This window comes from Zootoca vivipara, chromosome 7 (genome assembly GCF_965207765.1).
Source record: "Zootoca vivipara chromosome 7, rZooViv2.hap1.1, whole genome shotgun sequence".
Classification (NCBI taxonomy): Eukaryota; Metazoa; Chordata; class Lepidosauria; order Squamata; family Lacertidae; genus Zootoca; species Zootoca vivipara.
This window is the reverse complement of record NC_142590.1, coordinates 81,895,848-81,916,577: the sequence shown is the minus strand read 5'-3', so window position 1 is coordinate 81,916,577 and position 20,730 is coordinate 81,895,848. Positions and strand designations below refer to the sequence as shown.

The following is a 20,730-nucleotide window of genomic DNA, read 5'->3' as shown; positions in this document are numbered from 1 at the left end:
CTCTTCTCATGAGGTGGCCAAAGTATTGGAGCCTCAGCTTCAGGATCTGTCCTTCCTGGGAGCACTCAGGACTGATTTCCTTAAGAATGGATAGGTTTGATCTTCTAGCAGTCCATGGGACTCTCAAGAGTCTCCTCCAGCACCATAATTCTAAAGCATCAATTCTTCGGCCATCAGCCTTCTTTATGGTCCAGCTCTCACTTCCATACCTCACTACTGGGAAAACCATAGCTTTAACTATACAGACCTTTGTCAGCAAGGTGATGTTTTGGAATAGGATGTCCCTATTTTCTTCGGAGAAATGTCGGAGGGTATGGAGAGAGTTTTCCTGAATGTTGCCAACTCAGGCTGAGAAGTCTCCTGTTTTAAGGAAAATGATTTTTGATCTGTCTATTCCAGGCTTAGGCCCATTTAATTAGTACACAATTCCCCTCCCCTTTAATGTATTTATACAAATTGCGCTGTCCCCTATTCATGTGTTTATACTTTGCCCAGAGTGTCGCAACCTTGATTTGATCCTCTGGGCATTATTTTGTTATAAATATTAAACAGTATCACGTAAGCTACCTGTTTATACATGCAACCATGCTTGCAATTTTTTTGTTGACAGAGCAGAGTCAGTAATTCTGATGTTTTATTTACCTTAATAAGGCAAGCTCCGTTCCCTTTTAATTAGAGGCCTGCTGTTTGCATTCTTACTGTGAGCAGGCAGAGATCTGAAACTTTCAGGGGAGATAGGGATTCAGGGAGAGGAACGTAGAGAGAAGAGGCCTTCAGATCTATTGCCCAGGATCACGACATTTTGCAAAGAATTAATTTGCTATTTCACTGCACAACAGGCAGCAAATGGTAACTTGCTCCTATGAGTTCTTCAAAGGAAAGGGATTTTTATTTCCTTCCAAAAAAGGGGCCGCCTTTAATTTTCTATGGCTTGCTTTATGAAGCATGATCCTTATTGTAATAAAGTAATGATTTGCTTTGTAACAGGTGTATAAGAAATCAATTTCCCGTTTACAAATTAAGGGAGATGAGCCAAGAGGAAAGTGAAAATGCAAAAACAAGTAGGGCTGGCGAAGGAAGAGCAGGATAAAAACAAGGAGAGATTGGAAGGTTGGTCAGCGACAAGGGCATGAGCTTCATGCGTAATAAGGTACCACATTAATCTCTGAACGATTCTTAGATAGCTAGCAGGTGTGGACCCCTGCTAGAGATTTTGGAGTTCTGCCAGGGGGACAGAGCAGATGATATTGGAGCAGATGGACCAATGGCCAATCTATTGATTAACCTCAGGGCCAAACTATTGATTAGCTGTTTATTATTTGTGATAAACATTTATATACCTCTTATAAAACCAAAAACACTGAGGCAGTGTACAATCCAATAATTTAAGACGCAATTTGTTGTTGTTGTTGTTATTTAAATTTGTGTACCACCCTTCATCTGAAGATCACTGGGAGGTTCACAATATAAAATTACAAAATATGCAACAACAAAAAACAAAAGCCAACCAATAACCCCGCCCCCACAAACACATTAAAAAGGCAATGTATTGTTTAATCGGCCAAAGGCCTGGTTATAGAGAAATGTTTTCACTTGGCACCTATAAAGGTATGTAACAAAGGTGCCAGGTGAGCTTCCCTGGGGTGAGCATTCCACATGGGGAGCCGGTGCAGAAAAGGCCCATTTTCGTGTTACCATCCTCCGAACCTCTCCAAAGGAGGCGCACAAAGAAGGGTCTCCAATGCAGGGTCCTGGCTGGTTCACATGGAGAGAGAGGAGGTCCTTGAGGTTTTGTGGTCCTGAGCCATTTAAGGCTTTACAGTGGTACCTTGGTTCTTGAACGGCTTAGTTGCCGAACAAATCAGCTCCCAAGCGTCACAAACCCGGAAGTAAGTGTTCTGGTTTGTGAACATTTTTCGAACATCTGGAGTGCAGGAAGCTCCTGCAGCCAATCAGAAGCTGCATCTTGGTTTTCGAACAGTTTCAGGAGTCAAACGGACTCCTGTTTCAGAATCAAGGTACCACTGTATAGGTCAAAACCAACATTTTGAATTGGGCCCAGGAGCTAATTGGCAGCTAATGCTATTGGGCCAGGATATGCTCAAACGGTCTTGCCCCGCTGAGCAACCTGACTGCCAAATTCTGCACCAGCTGAAGTTTCTGAACCGTCTTCAGAAGCGGTCCCTACGTATAATGCGTTGCAGTGGTCTTGGGTCATATACAAACCGCTCTCTTTTCCTGCGGAACCGTTTACTGAATCTTTAACAACCCCGATGCTGCTAAGTTCTCTCCTATTGAAATTGTGGGGATGTTAAAAGTGTTTAAATGTAGCTGGATCATGCCCAGTTCCTGTCCCCTCAAGACCACAAGACATATGATGCAATGCAACCATGGGTAAAATGGATGTGTCCTTTAAAAGCACCCAAGGTGGATGGATTTTCTGGAGAAACCCACCACTGGGGATTCGTTAAAAACTAATTGGAAATGGAATTCCATGCTGTAGGTTTTATGCATCACTGGTGATTGTAAATCAGTATGATTTTCATTTTACTGCATCACAGCTTTTTTATGTTTCCTTTTTATTTCAGTGCATCACAGTTCCACCCCCCCGATATTTAATGGTGTTTTATCGGATTGCTGGTATGTTCTGGTTTTCGCTTCTGGTATTTTTATCGCTTTTCCAAACCCTTAGGATGGGCAGATTAGAAATGAAGAAATCAATGAAATACATGATTCAGCATTATCTTCAAATGCAACAGTATGCCCAATCACACTGCCATTCGCTTTTATCATCTTATCTTGATGAGAGAGAAAATTCAAAAATAACCACATCAGAGAGAAAAAGCCATATTTTCTTGAGAGTTCTTCCCCTCGGCAAAAGTCTTCTCAGTTGCTACCAAAGATACAAGCATTTGTAGCAGACCTGGGAGCATCACAGGTCCCAACGGGCACTGCTGGACCTGATCAAATTCCTTCTCCAAAGTCTTTCTCCAACAGTGGTGGCAGGCTAGATGCCCTTGGGATGTTCACAGTCATGGGCTTTTTTCCTGAACATCTGGTATTCACAATCATACTGCCATTTCTTCCTCCTTTTGCTCGCTATTCAGTTTTTATCCCACCCTTCCCCCTAGGAGCTCAGAGCTCAAGGCAGTTCTCCTCTCCTTCCTTGGAGGTTTTTAAGCAGAGGGTGGATAGGCACCTGTCATGTATGATCTTGAGATTCCTGCATTGCAGGGGGTTGGACTAGATGGCCCCTTGGGGATCCCTTCCAATTCTATGAATCAGCCGCTTCCAGTATGGTCAATGTTCAGGGATGATGGGAGTTGTGGTCCAGCAACAAGCATCCCCAAATCTCGTTATGAAAACTTGCGAGACCCAGAAATCCTCAGGCTCATAATAAGACCTCTGTCTTTGCATCATCCCGTGATAACTAGGAACTCCCAGATATTGTGGGAGTCCCCTTGCTGGCTGCAGCACCCACATCCATGACAGAGAGTTGAATTGGGTGAGTGGCATTTTTCTGCGTCTTCCTGCCTTGGAAGCCACCTAGTTACTGCCAGCTCTTTGGAGTCGGCAAGAAAAATGAGAGGGACAACAATCTTCATGAATTTCAAGGCAAATTAATTCAATTCAGTGAATCCATGTGAAGGCTAAGTGTCTCTCGCAGTGCCGGATTTATGTAGAAGCTAAACAAGCTATAGCTTGGGGCCCCACTCTATTGGGGCCCCCCAAAAAAATTAAAGGGGAAAAACCTGGGTGTACATTTCCAAAATATAATATAAAAAAAACAAATAAAGCAACATACAGCAACAGTGTTTTGTGTTGTGTAGCCTCCTATGATGTCAGTAATGGGCTCCGGCTGTTAGTTGACCAAGGACAACTGGACATATAAAGGGCCCCATTGCCTTCAGTAGCTTAGGGCCTCATCAAACCTAAATATGGCCCTGGTCTCTCGCTATCTACATAGAATCATAGAGTTGGAAGAGACCACAAGGGCCATCCAGTCCAACGCCATCAAAGCATTCTTGACATATGGCTGTCAAGCCTCTGCTTAAAGACCTCCAAAGAAGGAGACTCCACCACACTCCTTGGTAGCAAATTCCACTGCTGAACAGCTCTTACTGTCAGGAAGTTCTTCCTAATGTTTAGGTGGAATCTTCTTTCTTGTAGTTTGAATCCATTGCTCCGTGTCCGCTTCTCTGGAGCAGCAGAAAACAACCTTTCTCCCTCCTCTATATGACATCCTTTTATATATTTGAACATGGCTATCATATCGCCCCTTAACCTTCTCTTCTTCAGGCTAAACATACCCAGCTCCCTAAGCCGTTCCTCATAAGGCATTGTTTCCAGGCCTTTGACCATTTTGGTTGTCCTCTTCTGGACACGTTCCAGCTTGTCAGTATCCTTCTTGAACTGTGGTGCCCAGACCTGGACACAGTACTCTAGGTGAGGTCTGTCCCAGAGCAGAATACAGTGGTACTATTACTTCCCTTGATCTAGATGCTATACTCCTATTGATGCAGCCCAGAATTGCATTGGCTTTTTAAGCTGCTGCATCACACTGCTGACTCATGTCAAGTCTGTGGTCTACCAAGACTCCTAGATCCTTTTCACATGTACTGCTTCTCAAGCCAGGTGTCACCCATCCTGTATTTGTGCCTTTCATTTTTTTTGCCCAAGTGTAGTACTTTACATTTCTCCTTGTTGAAATTCATCTTGTTTGCTTTGGCCCAGTTGTCTAATCTGTTAAGGTCATTTTGAAGTGTGATCCTGTCCTCTGGGGTATTAGCCACCCCTCCCAATTTGGTGTCATCTGCAAACTTGCTCAGGATGCCCTCATTCTCAGCTACCCAAGGAGCTGGCTTTTTTCCCCATGCCACTACTGCCTCTTCTACTGTCTGCTTGCACCTGAGTCCCCTCCTGCCTAGGACGAAGCCATGGTTGAAAAGCCATTGACAGATACCACTGAAGCTGCTGCAGCCTCTGTATCCTCCTCTCAAACAATTACGGATGCACAGGGCTCGGCCTGCCAAAAAACCAAATAGAAACACAATCCTCAATACAAGCACCTGTTTCCTCCTGGCCGGTCTCCGCAGCTGTGCTAAGTGGCTTTGGAGCTGCCCCAGGTTGTCTGTCATGGGCTTGAATCAGAGTGGCAGGCAGCTGGAAAGGCAGGGGGCTCTGGCTTCCTGTTACATTATAAACTTATCGCCACCCTGCACATTACTCAGCACCTTGCCCGAAGCCGCCCTTAACAAGATATGTCGGCTGGGTGGTTGCCTGCAGAAGCCATCATCCCTAGACCACAAATGTGTTTGTCTGTGTTTCCTCTTTCTGCAGAATCTGCGCTAGTCAATTGGAAGGGTTTTTTTGGGGGGGGGGCAACCCCTTGAATTCTCAGAATGTAGTGCTGGACCCTGGCTAGAGTAGCTGCATCTTGTTTTCCTCCTCCATAGCGTTGCCAGCCCTAGAGCACCCCAGACCCTGAGATTTCAGGGTCCAAACCCAAGACCTAGGGGCGGTGATGTCACAGGGGCATGTTCCAGTGATATTAAGCATGAGACATTAAGCATCGACCACAGTCACTGAGAGCATGTGATTCAAATAAAAAACACACAAAGTCTAACAAATGAGCAAATATGTTAATGGTTGGAAATTTAAATAACGGTTGGAAAATAAACCAAAGGGGGCGTAGCCAGGGCTTTTCTTGGGGGTGAGGGGAGGGCAAGAAGTTGTTGAGCTTTCTTTGGAGGTAAAAATCCCCCCTCCCCCCAAAAAGAGGACATTACAGGAGGCAGGCAGAACCTCAGTTAATTGAGTTTTTTTGTAATACGGTGGTGCCCCGACTTACAAATTTAATCCGTTCCGAAGGCACCTTCATAGGTCGAAAAATTCGTAAGTCGAAAAGCGCCATTGAAACGTGATTTCCCATAGGAATGCAATGGAAACAGAAAAATTCGTAAGTCAAAGCAACCCCATCTAAAAATTTGTAAGTCGAAAAAAACCCTATCTAAAACCGCCGCGGTTTCCGTTCGGATGTCGAGAAATTCATAAGTGTGCGGCCATTTGCCCCATTCGTAAGTCGAAAAATTCGGTTATCGAGTCGTTCGTAAGTCGAGTACTACTGTACTTTTCAATAATTTTTGAGGATTTAGGGGGGCAGCTACTCTTGACTATGCCCATGTTCCCAGGTCAACTCCTTTTCACTTGCTTAAGTTTAGGTAGGGAAGACACTCCTACCCTCTCTGCCTCATTATTTATGATGTTACGTGAGAACTGCAGATATCGTGGGATATAGTAACAGTGGGAACAAGCTTATCAAGCAACAACTCTGATCAACTTGATGATCGTGGCTGCATCAGCTTGATTTCCTGATAAGCCTGAGAACTTCAACTGGCCGATAGAAGTTGTAGCTCTGCATCCTAATTCTTTTTCTTTTTTTGTGCTTCCAGACAGGGTCACTAGAAAAGAGTGCATTTACTTCATTCCCCCTCTCACACCAAGCTACAAATATGGTTTTGATCAGTTACAGCTGCTTTATTCTCTGCTCCAGAGCAATAACTTCTCTTTCCATCTCATAGGGGAGGTCAGCATTTACTTGCTCTTCAAAATACTTCTTGATTTCTTCCACCTCCTTTTCCCAGAAGTCTCTGGAAAGGGCAAACAGTTCCTGTGTCTTGACATCTTCCAAGCCTTTCAAGTTCAAGCCCGTGTCATCAGGGACGTAGCCGATGGCTGTCAGTTGCGCACTCTCCTCTCCCCGAATTCGGTTGAACATCCACTGCAGCACACGGCAGTTCTCGCCGAATCCAGGCCACAAGAACCGGCCTTGCTTGTCTTTACGGAACCAGTTGACGTGGAAGATCTTGGGCAGTTTTGCAGCGGGCCGGTGCGCCATGCTGATCCAGTGGGAGAGATACTGGCCAAAGTTGTAGCCAAAGAAAGGCCGCATGGCAAAGGGGTCGTGCATGATGATCTTGCCTGCAGGGAGAGGGGGGAAAGATCGTGTTATGAGGGTCTTTCTTGCCCACATTCAGAGCACCATCAATTCTATGGTTGGCTGAGGAATGCCCGTCGTGGCTCAGTGACACAGCAAGTGCTATGCATGCAAAAAGTCCCAGGTTCCATCCCAAGTATGCCCAGGTTCAATTTCAGTCAGTCAATCTGAGATCCAGTGTGGCATAATGGTTAGAGTATTGGACTAGGACCTGGGAGACCACAGTTTGAATCCCCTCTCTGTCATAAAGCTCGCTGGGTGATTTTAGGCCAGGGGTCAGCAAACTTTTTCAGCAGGGGGCCGGTCCACTGTCCCTCAGACCTTGTGGGGGGCCGGACTATATTTTGGAAAAAAATATGAATGAATTCCCATGCCCCACAAATAACCCAGAGATGCATTTTAAATAAAAGGACACATTCTACTCATGTAAAAACATGCTGATTCCCGGACCGTCTGCGGGCTGGATTTAGAAGGCTATTGGGCCGCATCTTAGTTTGGGGACCCCCTGCTTTAGGCCCATGGGAAGGCAAACTAAGGCCCGGGGCCCAGATCCGGCCCTATCGCCTTCTAAATCCGGCCCACGGACACTCCGGGAATCAGTGTTTTTACATGAGTAGAATGTGTCCTTTTATTTATAATGCATCTCTGGGTTATTTGTGGGGCATAGGAATTTGTTCTCCCCCCCCCCGAAAAAAAATATAGTCCGCCCCCCCAAGGTCTGGGGGACAGTGGGCCGGCCCCCTGCTGAAAATGTTTACTGACCCCTGCCTTAGGCCAGTCACCATCTCTTTGCCCAACCTACCTCAAAGGGTTGCTGTGAGGATGAAACAGGGAGGAGGAAAACCATGTACAGCACATGGAGCTCCTTGGGAAGATAAAGGCGGTATATAAATGTAAAATAAATAACTAAACAAAATTTTTTTTAAAAAAAGTCAGTGCAGACCAAAACAAAAACCAGAAGACAATACTGAGCTTGATGGGTTAATGGTCTGACTTGGACCACGGCTGCATCCCGCACAGAACGAGGCAACTTGTAATGAGGCAACCAAAACTCTGCCCTTGAAGCCAACCCGATCTCAAAGTAATCAAGGTGTAAGCAACTCTGGAGCTACGATGGCAAGGGCCGATGGGAGGTGTGCTGTTTGAGACGAAGGCTGGTACTCCTCCCTCTAACGAACTGCTACTGCTAAAGAGGTAAAGCATAAGCTGACTACTGTAACAGATAAATCTGACATCAGGAATCACAAGACAGAGAAACCAGTAGGAGAACACTTCAATCTCCCAGGACATTCTATACAAGATCTCAAAGCAGCTGTTTTATTACAGAAAATTTCCAGAAACAGACTGGAAAGAGAAGTTGCTGAATTGCAACTCATTAGCAAGCTTAAAACCATGGAGCCACCTGGAATGAACAGAGACGTATGATTCTTATCTCATTATACATGATCAAGCTTTCCTTAGCACCTCAGCCCTTGCTTCCCCCCCCCCCCCGCAAGACCAATTGCAGTCGTTAACAGTCGTTAACAGTCATCAACAGGTTTACCACTACTACCAGCCCATCTCCCATTCCAATCACCCCCACCCCCCACCCTCTGAATATACATAAGGGTCTGGTTACTTCTGTTTCAGTGTATCTGATGAAGTGTGCATGCACACGAAAGCTCATACCAAAATAAAAACTTAGTTGGTCTTTAAGGTGCTACTGAAGGAATTTTTTTATACTGTAAACAGAAGCCAACATAACCATTTGCATTGGTACAGCGTTAATAGCTTAATCCAAATGTTTTCCATGAGCAAAACCAGTGGGTCTGGGGCGTGGGCAGCCTTGCTGAAAGCAAACTGAGCTGGCAGCCGGGTGCACTTTGGGCCGCCCAGGCAGCACAGAGGATGTGAACAAAAGGAAGAGCGCACTGAGCAGGTGACTGCAGGACAAACCAGAAGCTTACCTGGGCGGGCCCTGAGACCATGGCCAGACCAGGGCTGCAGTCTCTGAGGCTCTGCATCAGCCCCCACCCCCCACCCCCAAGACAGAACGTCACAACATCACACCTACTTATTTCCAGCTGAACTCAACGAGAATTAAAAATATACAAGACATCTTAATTTACTTCAAGGTCTTCTGCATTTTTAGCTTTGTCTGGATTGTGCAAAAGAAAAAGAACAGCAACTCTCTCCTCCAAACTGGTCTGGATACACCAGTTTCTGGGGTTGGTTCATGCACCAAGATGTCAGCACTTAAGAGCTACTGTGCAGCCAAATGAAGTTGTTATTTTAGGTGTCCGATCAACAGATAAGTTTTGCCACAACGAAATGGAGTGTGTGTTTCAACACCCCAGTCCAAATTTGCACGAAGGCCTACCACTGGCAAGCCCCAAATCCTTTTGCCTCCGTGGGGCAACAACTGGGGGAGCGCAAAGTTTGGCTAATGGGCTGCCAGTGGGTAACTTGGTTCTCACAAACACCAAAGAAGCAACGTCATTAAGTCCCTGCCTCGCAACCCTAAACTAGTAGATTGCAAATCTCTCCAGACCTTGGAACCATAAGATCTTTTCACCAGCCATAATTACTCACAACGGCTACGCTGCCATCAATATATTCACACTTAGAAAGAAAGGAAATAAGTTCCAGCAACTAAGTGTCAGCAATTTCCAGGTGGAAATAATGAGACGTGCTATTTAAATGAGGAAACGTTATTATGTCTGACTTACCTTTATGTTCAGCGGCAGCTGTTGCTTCTGATCTCATTGTTGCACCTACGAATACTCCATGCTGCCAGTTAAGAGCCTCATAGACCAGAGGTACACCTGGGGAGAACAGGAACAGCTGTAATATTTAGAGCAGGGCAGTCCAACTTTCCATACCAAATGGGCCGCAAGAGGACTTTGACACAGAACTCGCGGGCCACATGCACTGAATTAAAATTCCATATCAGTGTTTGCAAGATATTTAGCATTACAGCGGTACCTCGGTTCTCGAACGTAATCCATTCCAGAAGACTGCTTGACTTCCGAAATGTCCGGAAACCGAGGCGCAAAGGGGCTGGTTGCAAGTTCAATTGGAAAAAATGAAAAACACGCAGCGGAGGCCGTTTGACTTCCGAGGCGTGTTTGAAAATGGAAGCATTAACTTCCAGGTTTTTGGCGTTCGAAAATCAAAACACTCTGCTTCTGAGACACTCGAAAACTGAGGTACCACTGTATTTAATATACACAATTAATATATTGTTGTTGTTGTTGTTGTTGTTGTGTCGTTTAGTCGTGTCCAACTCTTCGTGACCCCATGAATTAATATATATAATTAAATATATAAAATTAAACATACAATTATTAGATTTCATATCTTTAACTATGAAACAAATTCAATACACAGTTATGTGCGCATTGCACAAAAATATATAATTATGCTTCATGTTTAATGTCTCTTCAAAAAAAAATTTTTTTAATTGTCCTGTAGCACCTTAGAGACCAACTAAGTAGTTCTGGGTATAAGCTTTTTTAATTTTTTTTTTAAAAAAATTCAACTGCGTCAGACCAACACAGCTACCCACCTGAATCTAGCCTCTTCTTTAACATTGCGGAGGGTTGCCAATAAAGGCCTCATAGGCTTCTTGCAACCCACGGGCTGGAGCACCCTGATTTAAAGGTTGGCAGTGCCACACATAATGATTTTTGATGCTTTCAAACACTGCAGCAGCAGGAGGCGTGGAGCTAGCAATTTGTGAGTTTGGGCGCATCCTTCCTTCTTCTGGTTTATTCAGACCTTAAACAGTTCAATCAAGAGGCTAGGCTATTTTAAGATACAAGGCGTTAGGGGGGGATGTTTATGTTACCAATGGCCTCTGCCTTTTTATAGCAACTGTTGAGCAGTGACAAGGGTAGGAAGAGGGTCCAGCAAATGGTGAGCATTTGCCACATTCCCTGGTCCCTCCTCACTAAAGAGGCTGTGTGTTCTCCCTGCATGCTCACACATCCTCATGGATCGCAGCTCAAGCATTACTCTGCACTAGGGATGGAGCAGAAATTTGGTCTGGCTAGCATTTTTAATGCACTTCCCCAAACTATACCAGACCAAAACGCAGCTATTCTTTGGAAACTGCACTTTGCTGAATTTTGCGATTCAGTTCTGCAAATAAAAATGCGTGCAAAAAATCATCATGTCTGTTAGTGTGTGCACATGTTGGTGAAAATAATGTGCATTTTATTAAGTGAAATGGTCACTAAGCTGCTAATGAACTTTCATGAGGATTTTTTAAAAAAAATATATAAACAGATGCCGAAATAAGAACTGCAGTCTGGAAAAATTAGGAACTAAGCAAAATTGAAATTCATAGATTCATATTCCAAGATTCATAGCCAAAAATACCGAAAATAGGAGACATGTACCCAAGTTTCACCCTCAGCTTGGCATTTATTTATTGGTTTACATTTTTGTTATAATTTTTAAAAAATGGATTTCAGGATAGTTTGCAAAAGAATTTACACCTGATGGAGTACTGTGTATTTGGTGATACAGTGGTACCTCGGTTCTGGAATGGAATCAGTTCTGGAAGCCCGTTCGACTTCCGAAACATTCAAAAACCAAGGTGTGGCTTCCAGTTGGTTGCAAAAGCTTTTTGCACTCAGCGGAAGCCACGTCGGACGTTCGGTTTCCGGAAAACATTGGAAAACAGAAGCATTTACTTCCGGGTTTTCAGCGTTCGAGAACCGTGCTTTCACTGTAACATCTAATAGATACCAAGATAATTTTTGTATGGACATCCCATGTAAATACAGCAAATAAGCACATAAAATAGAACAGACAGCCCCCTTTTGAGACTCTTACCTTCAGGTCTCCGTCCTCCAAATATGATCCCCTCAATTGGCACTCCTTCTGGAGCCTCCCAGGCAGGATCGATAATGGGGCACTGGTTAGCAGGAGTGCAGAACCGGGAATTGGGGTGGGAACAAGGTTCCCCTGTGCAAATATAACAGATATTTATAGTGGCACCATTAACCGAAAACACAACGGCAATAAAAGAAACAGGGAGCGATTAACTGGAGTTAATTGTACCGCTCTTGGCTGTCCATTCCTTGTTTTTCCACGAAGTGAGCGTCACCCCGGGCGCAAACTGCTTTTCCATGCCTTCCCAACACACGCCTCCATCGCTAGTTTCTCCCACGTTGGTGAAGATGGTGTTCTTCCGTATGGTCTTCATAGCGTTGGGGTTTGTTTTCACTGACGTCCCAGGAGCCACTCCAAAGAAGCCATTCTCTGGATTGATGGCTCTTAAGTTACCTGGGGGATTTTAGAAGCGATGTGAGGTTTGGAAGCCACGTCTCTGCTTCAGCTGCTCCCTACCTCTCCAACACCCCCCCCCCATTCCTCATTCAATCCTTTCCAACTCTTTAACAAAACTCTTCTGCTCCTCCGCTCACAAATACTATTTTCGGGCTTCTCAACTTTGGAGCCGCTGCTGATGGTTCCCGTCTGGTTATGCCGAAACTGCAAATGCATTTCAAAGCGCTCCAATTAGCACTCACTTGGGATCTTTCCCTGCATCAATGAATGGATACTGCATGTGTTTCTGAGATATTCCCTCTTTAAATGCCACTGCTCTGCAGGAGGCAATATTTCCTCACCTGCCTATCTTGCATGGGGCTAAACTTGGATGCAAAGTCATACTGTAGGTATCCTTGGAGCCTAAACCACTGCTATTTTCCCCCCTAAATGCCACCCTCCAGAAAAAATAAATAAATCTTGAAGTTAGGAGAAAGCCTTATCTGTTTCTTTTTGTAACACTGAAGTGCACAGTACATGATTTTACTGGAGGGTTAAAAAATATATTCACCCTCTTTCCACATCCTGTAGCAGAAGGAGGAAGGGTGACGGAAAAAAGATTGGGTGAGTAGGTTGCTGGTTTTCTCAGCAATGGTGAAACTGACAAGGCTTTGCACACGCAGGCAGTTCTTCATGAAGGGCTTTTTGTAAGAAAAAGCTGTTCCAAAGTGGGTACAGTTGTACCGGGAAAGTGATGGGAGAGAGTGTAAAAATGCATTTCAGACTAAACATCTGATCACTTCAAACGCAGGGGCCACACAAAAATGCAAGAAGTTTAAAATGCCACTGTGAGTCATAGAATCATAGAGTTGTAGTGTTAGAAGGGACCCCTGAGGGTCATCTAGCCCAACCCCCTGCAATGCAGGAATCTTTTGCCCAACGTGGGGCTCACACCCACAACCCTGAGATTAAGAGTCTCGTGCTCTACCAACTGAGCTATCCCACATTTCTGAATGGCCACCAGATTATTTAAAAACCCAGTACAAATATACTTAACGCTGCATTTCTTGTTACATGTGGGAGGAAGAGAGGGTGTAAAAATGAAAATAATTTGAGAAGCATGTGTGAAATCTGCCTCGGAAACAAGCTAGAGCAAGTGCCCCTACTACCGGAGGTTGTGAGTAGGAAAATATCTGTTCTTCCATCATCTGACACTAGGCTTTCCTGACAACAAGCACAGTCTGTTCACACAAACGCTATCAGTGCACTTTTTTTTATTCAGTGAAGTGGTGTTCACTGCATTGACATGATGAACCAGATACATGGTTCTTTCAACATGCGTCCATGTTGCAGCCAATGCATATTTGATCAATTCGCTTTAGAAAGTTTTACGGGGTCATGCAAACACGTGGCCTTGAAACCCATTGAAAGATCCCAAGGATGTTTCACCATAGCAAGGTCAGATTGAGTTTGCCAACAAGAAACTGTGGCACCTGCCCCATGCCAGATGGGACCAAGAAACTGTCTACCTCACCCAACTTCTGCTATTGGCTCAACTGCTGGTTTCAACCACTGACATCAAACAGCTCTGGAACATCAACATCCCTGGCTAAATCCCCACTTGGATGCTATAGAGGTTACCTTGGTCATCAAATTTCATCCAAGCAATATCATCCCCAACACACTCGATTTTCCACCCTGGCAGAGTTGGGTTCATCATGGCCAAGTTGGTTTTTCCACATGCACTTGGGAAGGCTGCAGCAAAGTATTTCTTTTCACCTTCCGGATTTGTGATACCCAATATCTATTTAGGGGAGAAAAAACCCCACTCTCTTAAGGAGCGCCATGCAGCTGACAACAATACCGTATTGGCCCGTATATAAGCTGCACCCGAATATAAGCCGCACCTTTAAAATTCATGGGGAAGGGGGGGAGAAGAAAAAAGACAATACCCGAATTTAAGCCACTCCCTTAAAATTCCGCAGGCACTCACACCCGTTCTGTTTTACTGTATGTCTGTTTCAGCAGCGATCTCGTAAAAGCCAATTTTTGTAAGTTCGCAAATTTAAGCCACACTTTAACTTTTCGCAATCAGAATTTGGGGGGGGGGGGAAAGGTGAGGCTTATATTCAGGCCAGTACACTAATATTAATGACTGCAAAGCATAAATAATAAGCCAGCTAATCTCTGAACCACTGCGGGATTTTTTCAAACTGAAGAGGGAAGCTACCAAGTGAAATTCTGAAACGCCAGGGAAGAAATATAATATTCGATTTTAGAACATGGAAAAATATTGCACAATTTGCAATCCCTGGAGAATGTGGATATCTCAACCCCATTTAGTCTCTGTTTCGGTATTTAGCATTCAGCTCCGCCCTTCCTTCAGGGTCAGGGCAGTCTCAGTGCTCTCCCCTCGCCTGCCTTCACAGCAACCCTGCAGGCTGACAGAGGGCTGACAGAGAATCACTGGCCCACTGACTAAGGATTTTGGACCTGCCCAACACTCCAGCCACTACACACAGGTTTTCTGTATTTAAATATATTACTGCTACTATTGAACAGGCCCTGATCTAGTCTCTATATAAAGAGACAGTCCCTGCATAAGAACCCCTATAAGATTAAATAGAGGCCAGCTTTCCTCCTGCCCTTCTCTCCTTGTGGGGTGTCCTAAGACTAGGGAAAACCAGAGAATCTCAAACATTCCCTAAAAAACTTCAAGGTTAGTCAGTATGATTATTCCCATTTAACAGATGGAGAACTGAGGCTGAGTGAGAGTGACTTGCCGAGTGTCACCAGTTGAAGGAACTTTTTAGCTTTTTAGCTTTTTAGCTGTGGGCATCCCACCCGTGCCTTCAAGCTCTTTCTTGTTCCCTAGAAATAAAGGCGTTTACTGCCGCTGACTGTGCCTTCGGTTGCAAAAACACCAGTGCAAGCAACACATTTATTGCTAAAACTTTCCCCTACCAGCATGTGCTCAGCGAGCCAGCCCTCTTCCTTGGCGATCCTGCTGGCGATCCGGAGAGCAAAGCACTTCTTTCCCAGGAGGGAATTTCCTCCATAGCCGCTTCCAAAGGAAATGATCTCTCTGTGATCCGGGATGTGAGCAATCAGAGTCAGATCTGGGTTACAGGGCCAGTTATTTACCAGGGGCTCTACAAAACAAATTGAGCAAAAGACATTATTTATTGGGATTGGAGACCTGGATAAAAGTGCCACCTCCTCCTTCTGTTAATATGCATCCCTTTAAAACGGGACCATGTGCATATTTGTTTTTCTTTTGTTTGGTACACAGTGAGCCCACAACTTGTGCGCATTCAGATTTATGCATGTGGCAATATATATATATAAATTAAAAATGGGGTGGAGTTCTGGGGGAAATGGTTTTGGCAATCCCACCTGCCTTGGAATCCAATGCGTTTTGACTGTATGCAATTTTAGCTTTAGGCGTGATCCCCAGAATGTAACCCCTGCATGCAGTCTTACTGTACCAAAATTGAATTTCAATGTTTGTTTTCTAGGTGTCACTGTAGTGCTGTTAATATTAAGCCAACAGCGGCAATATCAGCAACTTAGTGGCTTTGGAAAACAGTTAATTCTTCATACATTTTGTTTGATAGAGAGGTAGGCAAAACTCTCTCCATTTTCTGTAAGACCAGATGCCACTGAATCTGCAGAAGCAAGATATGGGAGAACATTAAAAAGAAACCCAGCTGTTCCAAAGCATCTTCAGTGAGCAATTTCTGGTCCATCAGGATGGTGTCCATCAGCCTGGCAACCCTGTACAGTAAAGCACCCAAGACCGTAAAGTAACAAAGACTATGCACTTTGCACTGAGAATGGCTTACTTTTCAACGGCAAAGGGCACCCAACTGAATGAAGGCACTTCACAAATTCCCCGTTGCCCAGGGCCTCTAGGACAGACATGCCCATCCGAGTCATGATCCTCATGCTGGCCACCACATAAGCAGAATCTGTCAGCTGAATCCCAAACTTGGATATAGGGGAACCGATGGGCCCCATGCTGAAAGGGATGACATACATGGTGCGCCCTGCAAAAGAGAATCCGAGAAAGGATTTCAAAACAGCAACCAAGACCACTGTAAACATATGCTGGGAGTCTGCGCCTTGCATGTCTCCTTACCACCCCAAACCCTCTCTTCTCTTCCTTTTATTTTAGATGGCATTTTGAAAAACAGGGGAGCCTAACTTTTTTTTGCACTCAAAACATTAGAAGGAATCCTCTTTTGCACAGGAGGATGGTTATCTAAACTCGAGGGCAGGAATGTGGCACGGCGATAGGGAAAACTCTCGCACCTTTCATGCACCCAGGGAATCGGACGCTGAAGGCTTTCTCAAAGTTCTCTTCAGACATCCAGGATCCCAGCTGGCTCATCCCACTCTTCGGGATGGGGATGGTGTCTCGCTGCTCCTGAGTGACGATGACAGTTTTGCTTTCGATTCTGGCCACATCCCTCGGATCTGTACGGGCCAACCAGCTGTGGAGAGAAGAAGCAGGACACCTTCGCTTCAGCCGTTTAGGAAGCAACCTGAACGCCTTCCCTGCCCGCCGTGGCTTTGCAGAGCAAAGGAACCCCCACTGGAGAGCCAGTGTGGTGTAGTGCTTAAGAGTGGTAGACTGGTAATCTGGGGAACCAGGTTCGCGTCTCCGCTCCTCCACATGCAGCTGCTTGGGCTAGTCACACTTCTTTGAAGTCTCTCAGCCCCACTCACCTCACAGAGTGTTTGTTGTGGGGGAGGAAGGGAAAGGAGAATGTTAGCCGCTTTGAGACTCCTTCGGGTAGTGATAAAGCGGGATATCAAATCCAAACTCTTCTTCTGTATCAGCAGCCCTGTGGCGCACGGGAGCTGAGGCAGAAGTGCGGGGGAATAGGGAGGTTGCTCTGCCAACCTGGCCCCCTTTCCTGGAGAGCCTAGTTTTGTGGATTTCCAGCAACACTTCCACTAACCCACATGCCTGGCAGGCAGCTGGTGGGAAAGTGAGCTCCATCTTCATCCGGCGAGACCCCAATCCAGTCTGGCACAAAAGGGTTTTGGGTTGCTCCACCTGATATTAATTCCAGTACAACTCTACCATGCTATGAAGTTTGAGTATGAAAGGACTATTATTTACAACACAGTCTCTCTCTCTCTCTCTCTCTCTCTCTCTCTCTCTCTCTCTCTCACACACACACACACACACACACACACACACACCTGCTCCTCCCTTTAGACTGGGGTGCGGATCCTGTGACCCTCAAGATGTAGCTGGACAACAGGTCCCTTCAACCCTGAACATCGGCAGTCCAACAACATCTGCAAGGCCACAGGTCTCCCACCCTGCTCTAGATGGAGGTTGTAGGATGTGCCACCTTCCCCAAGCTTCCCCACTCCCCAAACTCCTCGGCTGTTTCCCCTCCTCTCTCTCTAAACATTAGGTCCCATTCAAGAAACATCTTCCGACCACCCTGGACCACTAACCTGCCATCTGCTTAGCAAAATGAATCAGAGAGGCTGGAGCGATTACGTTGAATCACTGAGCTCTAATAAACTAGCCAGCAGGGACATTAAAACTGGTGGTGTCAACAAACCCCGGGCTTAAGGCAGACCAAACAGCAGCTGCTGAAGGGATCCCATCTTAGGCTCCAGCCACCCTCAGTACAGTAGCATGCACACACAAATATGCACAAACACACCCCACTTACCAATTCTCATATTTGCCAAGCTTCTTAATCATGCCTTCCTCTACCATGCGCTCCAAGATCCTTTTGTTTTCATGCTCTGAGCCATCGCAGATGTGGATAGCTTCTGGCTGGCAGAGCTCAGCGTTGATTTCAATGAAGTCCCTCACATCTGGCGCCAGGCTCTTCGGGTCTCCCTGGACGAACTTTGGGGTGGCGCTCCTCTGCACCTGCAGCTGGGCTGGCATGACCCGTTCTTCCCAAGGACAAGGCTCGGGGTTGGGGGTCCGTAATGGGAGCTGCAAGCTGGAAAAGGGTTGGGGGGGAAGAAAGCATGCAGTGTAACAGACCTGGGTTGGAAAGCTTGGTTTAAAATACTTGTAGTGGTCAGAACATAGGAAGCTGCCTTATGCTAAGTCAGAGCATTGGTCCATCTCAGAATTGTCTACACCGATGGGAAGTGGCTGACCAGGGTTTCAGGCAGTGAGTCACTCCCAGCAGGTTGAAACCTTCTGCATTCAGTGCAGGTGCTCTTCAACTTCTACAGCACTGAGGAACAAGAGGTCATCTGAAACTGAAAGTGTCTATATCAACGTTAGAACTGAATGCAAGTTATATTCTTACCTTTTTGGAGCTGCCTCTGTTTTCAGGCTTGGAGAGGATTTGGCAGGTTCCTTCAAGCATTAAGGTGTTGCTTAGGGACTAGCTCTGTCCGAAACCTCTGGTCTTCCAGAAAGCACCTTCCTTAAGTACTCTTCTTGGGTCGCAGTCCACCCCACCTTCTGGAGGCTCGCCTCTGACGTCACCGCATGAAAACGTGTCTTCTGGCTCGTCGCCAAGGATGGGTGTCCTCAGGAACGGACTAGTCGTCTCCAAGAGCTTATCTGTTAACTGGCTCCATTAATGAGTGCTTGCGCGCCGTTCAAGCCAGCTTACGAAATGTCCTGGCTAGGTCAACCTTTGGCCTCAATTCTGTCCCTGTCCCTGTTGCAAAACAAAGAAAGAAGGAAAGAAAGAAAGGAAGAAAGAAAAAGAACTGTCGTCATTTCTCAATGCAAGCGAAAGGGTGAGCACACACACCCCCACACCCCCGGATGGTTGCAGAAGCCGAGGCTCAGAGGGCAGTTATGTGTGCAACAGATAGAAAAGCAGGTTCCGTAGTCACAGCAACTGCTCTCTGGCTGTGAACTGCAGGCTCACCCCAGGGATGTTTACTCGCTTTTGGAAAATTCCCTTGGCATGGGGGGAAAGAGGAGGTCTGAATAGCAATCGGAGGGAGAGGAAGGGAACAACATTTGCATTCAGTTCACACTTACCAGTTCCCATGATATCCCGTATGAATGGGAAAGTTCTAATTTGGCTCGGAGAGTCAGGTTTGTAAGTTCATTATAAAGATGCTTCCGTTCTACTTGGCCTTGGCTTTTTGCTTTCACCGCCTCTCTTTTTGTGTGTGCAAGGCAGGGGCAAACCCCCAAAAGCTGAATTGGATCTCTAGCCAAAGGGGGATTCCCGATATCTGACACAGGTACACAGGTCACATCCATACCTTACATTGAGAGGAGTTGGCTTCCTCTCAATGAATCCTGGGAATGGTAGTTTGCTCCTCACAAAGCAACAGTTCCTCAACAGACAACAGTTCCCATGGTTCTTTGGGGCAAGCCATGCACTTTAAATGCATGATGTGGACATGACCACAGATTTGAGCCCACTTCTCTCTTCCATGGATAGTTGCAAGTATCTGCTTTCTCCCTCACTGCTCAGTCACTTTCTATCTACTGTAAAGAGCTGTGGGACTAGAGCACTTTCTTCATGTCCTCCTGAATGTGGGGCAAGAGGACATGCAATCTCATGCCCTCTCCCTACTCCTGTCCACCCTAGTGCTGTGACTGAACTCTGTTTTAACTGTTTTTAATTTCTGAATTTTAAATTGTTGTAACCTGTCCTGGGAACCAATGCTGAAGGGTGAGTAATACGTTTAATCATTAATAACAATAATAAAGAAAACAACCATAGTTATGTTCAACTCAACATGTGTGTAGAACCTATATATTGTGTTTTCTATAACGTAGCCAGAGTCCAATAGTTGTTTGAAGTGTCCAACATAACCAGGAAATGTAATCTACTTTACTTTCATTGCTTGCGTGAATGGTAATGACTATGTCATCATTATGAAGGAGTGTCTCCAACCCATCGTACAGCCTGGACACTGAGGTCCAGCTCCGAGGGCCTTCTGGTGGTTCCCTCACTGTGAGAAGTGAAGCTACAGGGAACCAGGCAGAGGGCCTTCTCGGTAGTGGCACCCACCCTGTGAAATGCCCTCCCATCACATGTCAAGGAGATGAGTACAACTATATAACCTTTAGAAGACATCTGAAGGCAGCCCTGTATAGGGAAGCTTTTTAATGTTTAATTATGTTTTTATATGTTGGAAGCTGCCTAGAGTGGCTGGGGCAACCCAGAGAGTCTGTAGCAAGGAAATAATTATACCAGTTTTTGATATTGCCAAAATTGATACAGTAAATTAGTCATAATGTACTGTTTCTTCTGATTTGTCTGGGAAATGTTTTACATTGCAATATTACAAAGTTGGATCATACATTTTATCTAATATTATTGGGGGGGGGGAATTAAAGCGTAACTATTCAGACCGAACTCTTTCAGCTTATCATTTCGTCGGCAAGCATGTCAACTTCATTCATACTATGAGACTGTTTTAAAACTCTTGTACTGTTTTGTTTTTAACCAGTGGTCAGTGACTTGCCCCATATCTCAGAAGTGTGTTTTTGTCTTCCTTTCTAA

At 45.4% G+C, this 20,730-nt stretch overlaps 1 protein-coding gene across 1 annotated transcript; it reads right to left on the bottom strand.

Annotated features, from left to right (window-relative positions):
- Window positions 1-6,516: 6,516 nt before the first annotated feature.
- Window positions 6,517-18,653, bottom strand: PCK1 (phosphoenolpyruvate carboxykinase 1). Its single transcript, XM_035123818.3, has 10 exons — window positions 18,556-18,653; window positions 17,956-18,237; window positions 16,568-16,749; window positions 16,099-16,302; window positions 15,218-15,405; window positions 13,895-14,057; window positions 12,047-12,271; window positions 11,819-11,950; window positions 9,706-9,801; window positions 6,517-6,981 (listed from the first exon to the last, which is right to left on the bottom strand). Exons 2-10 carry the CDS (start codon window positions 18,177-18,179, stop codon window positions 6,527-6,529), a joined length of 1,869 nt encoding a protein of 622 aa, XP_034979709.1. The 5' UTR covers window positions 18,180-18,237; window positions 18,556-18,653; the 3' UTR covers window positions 6,517-6,526.
- Between the last annotated feature and the right edge of the window lie 2,077 nt (window positions 18,654-20,730).

Bases quoted from the DNA above. Each gene is read 5' to 3' on its own strand.
- PCK1 (XM_035123818.3), bottom strand. From the start codon at position 18,179: ATGCCAGCCCAGCTGCAGGTGCAGAGGAGCGCCACCCCAAAGTTCGTC. The intron at 12,272-13,894 runs GTAACCTCTATA...AAAATCCCCCAG, and splicing joins GATGAAATTTGATGACCAAG to GTAACTTAAGAGCCATCAAT. The intron at 9,802-11,818 runs GTAAGAGTCTCA...TGTTCTCCCCAG, and splicing joins TGGAGGACGGAGACCTGAAG to GTGTACCTCTGGTCTATGAG.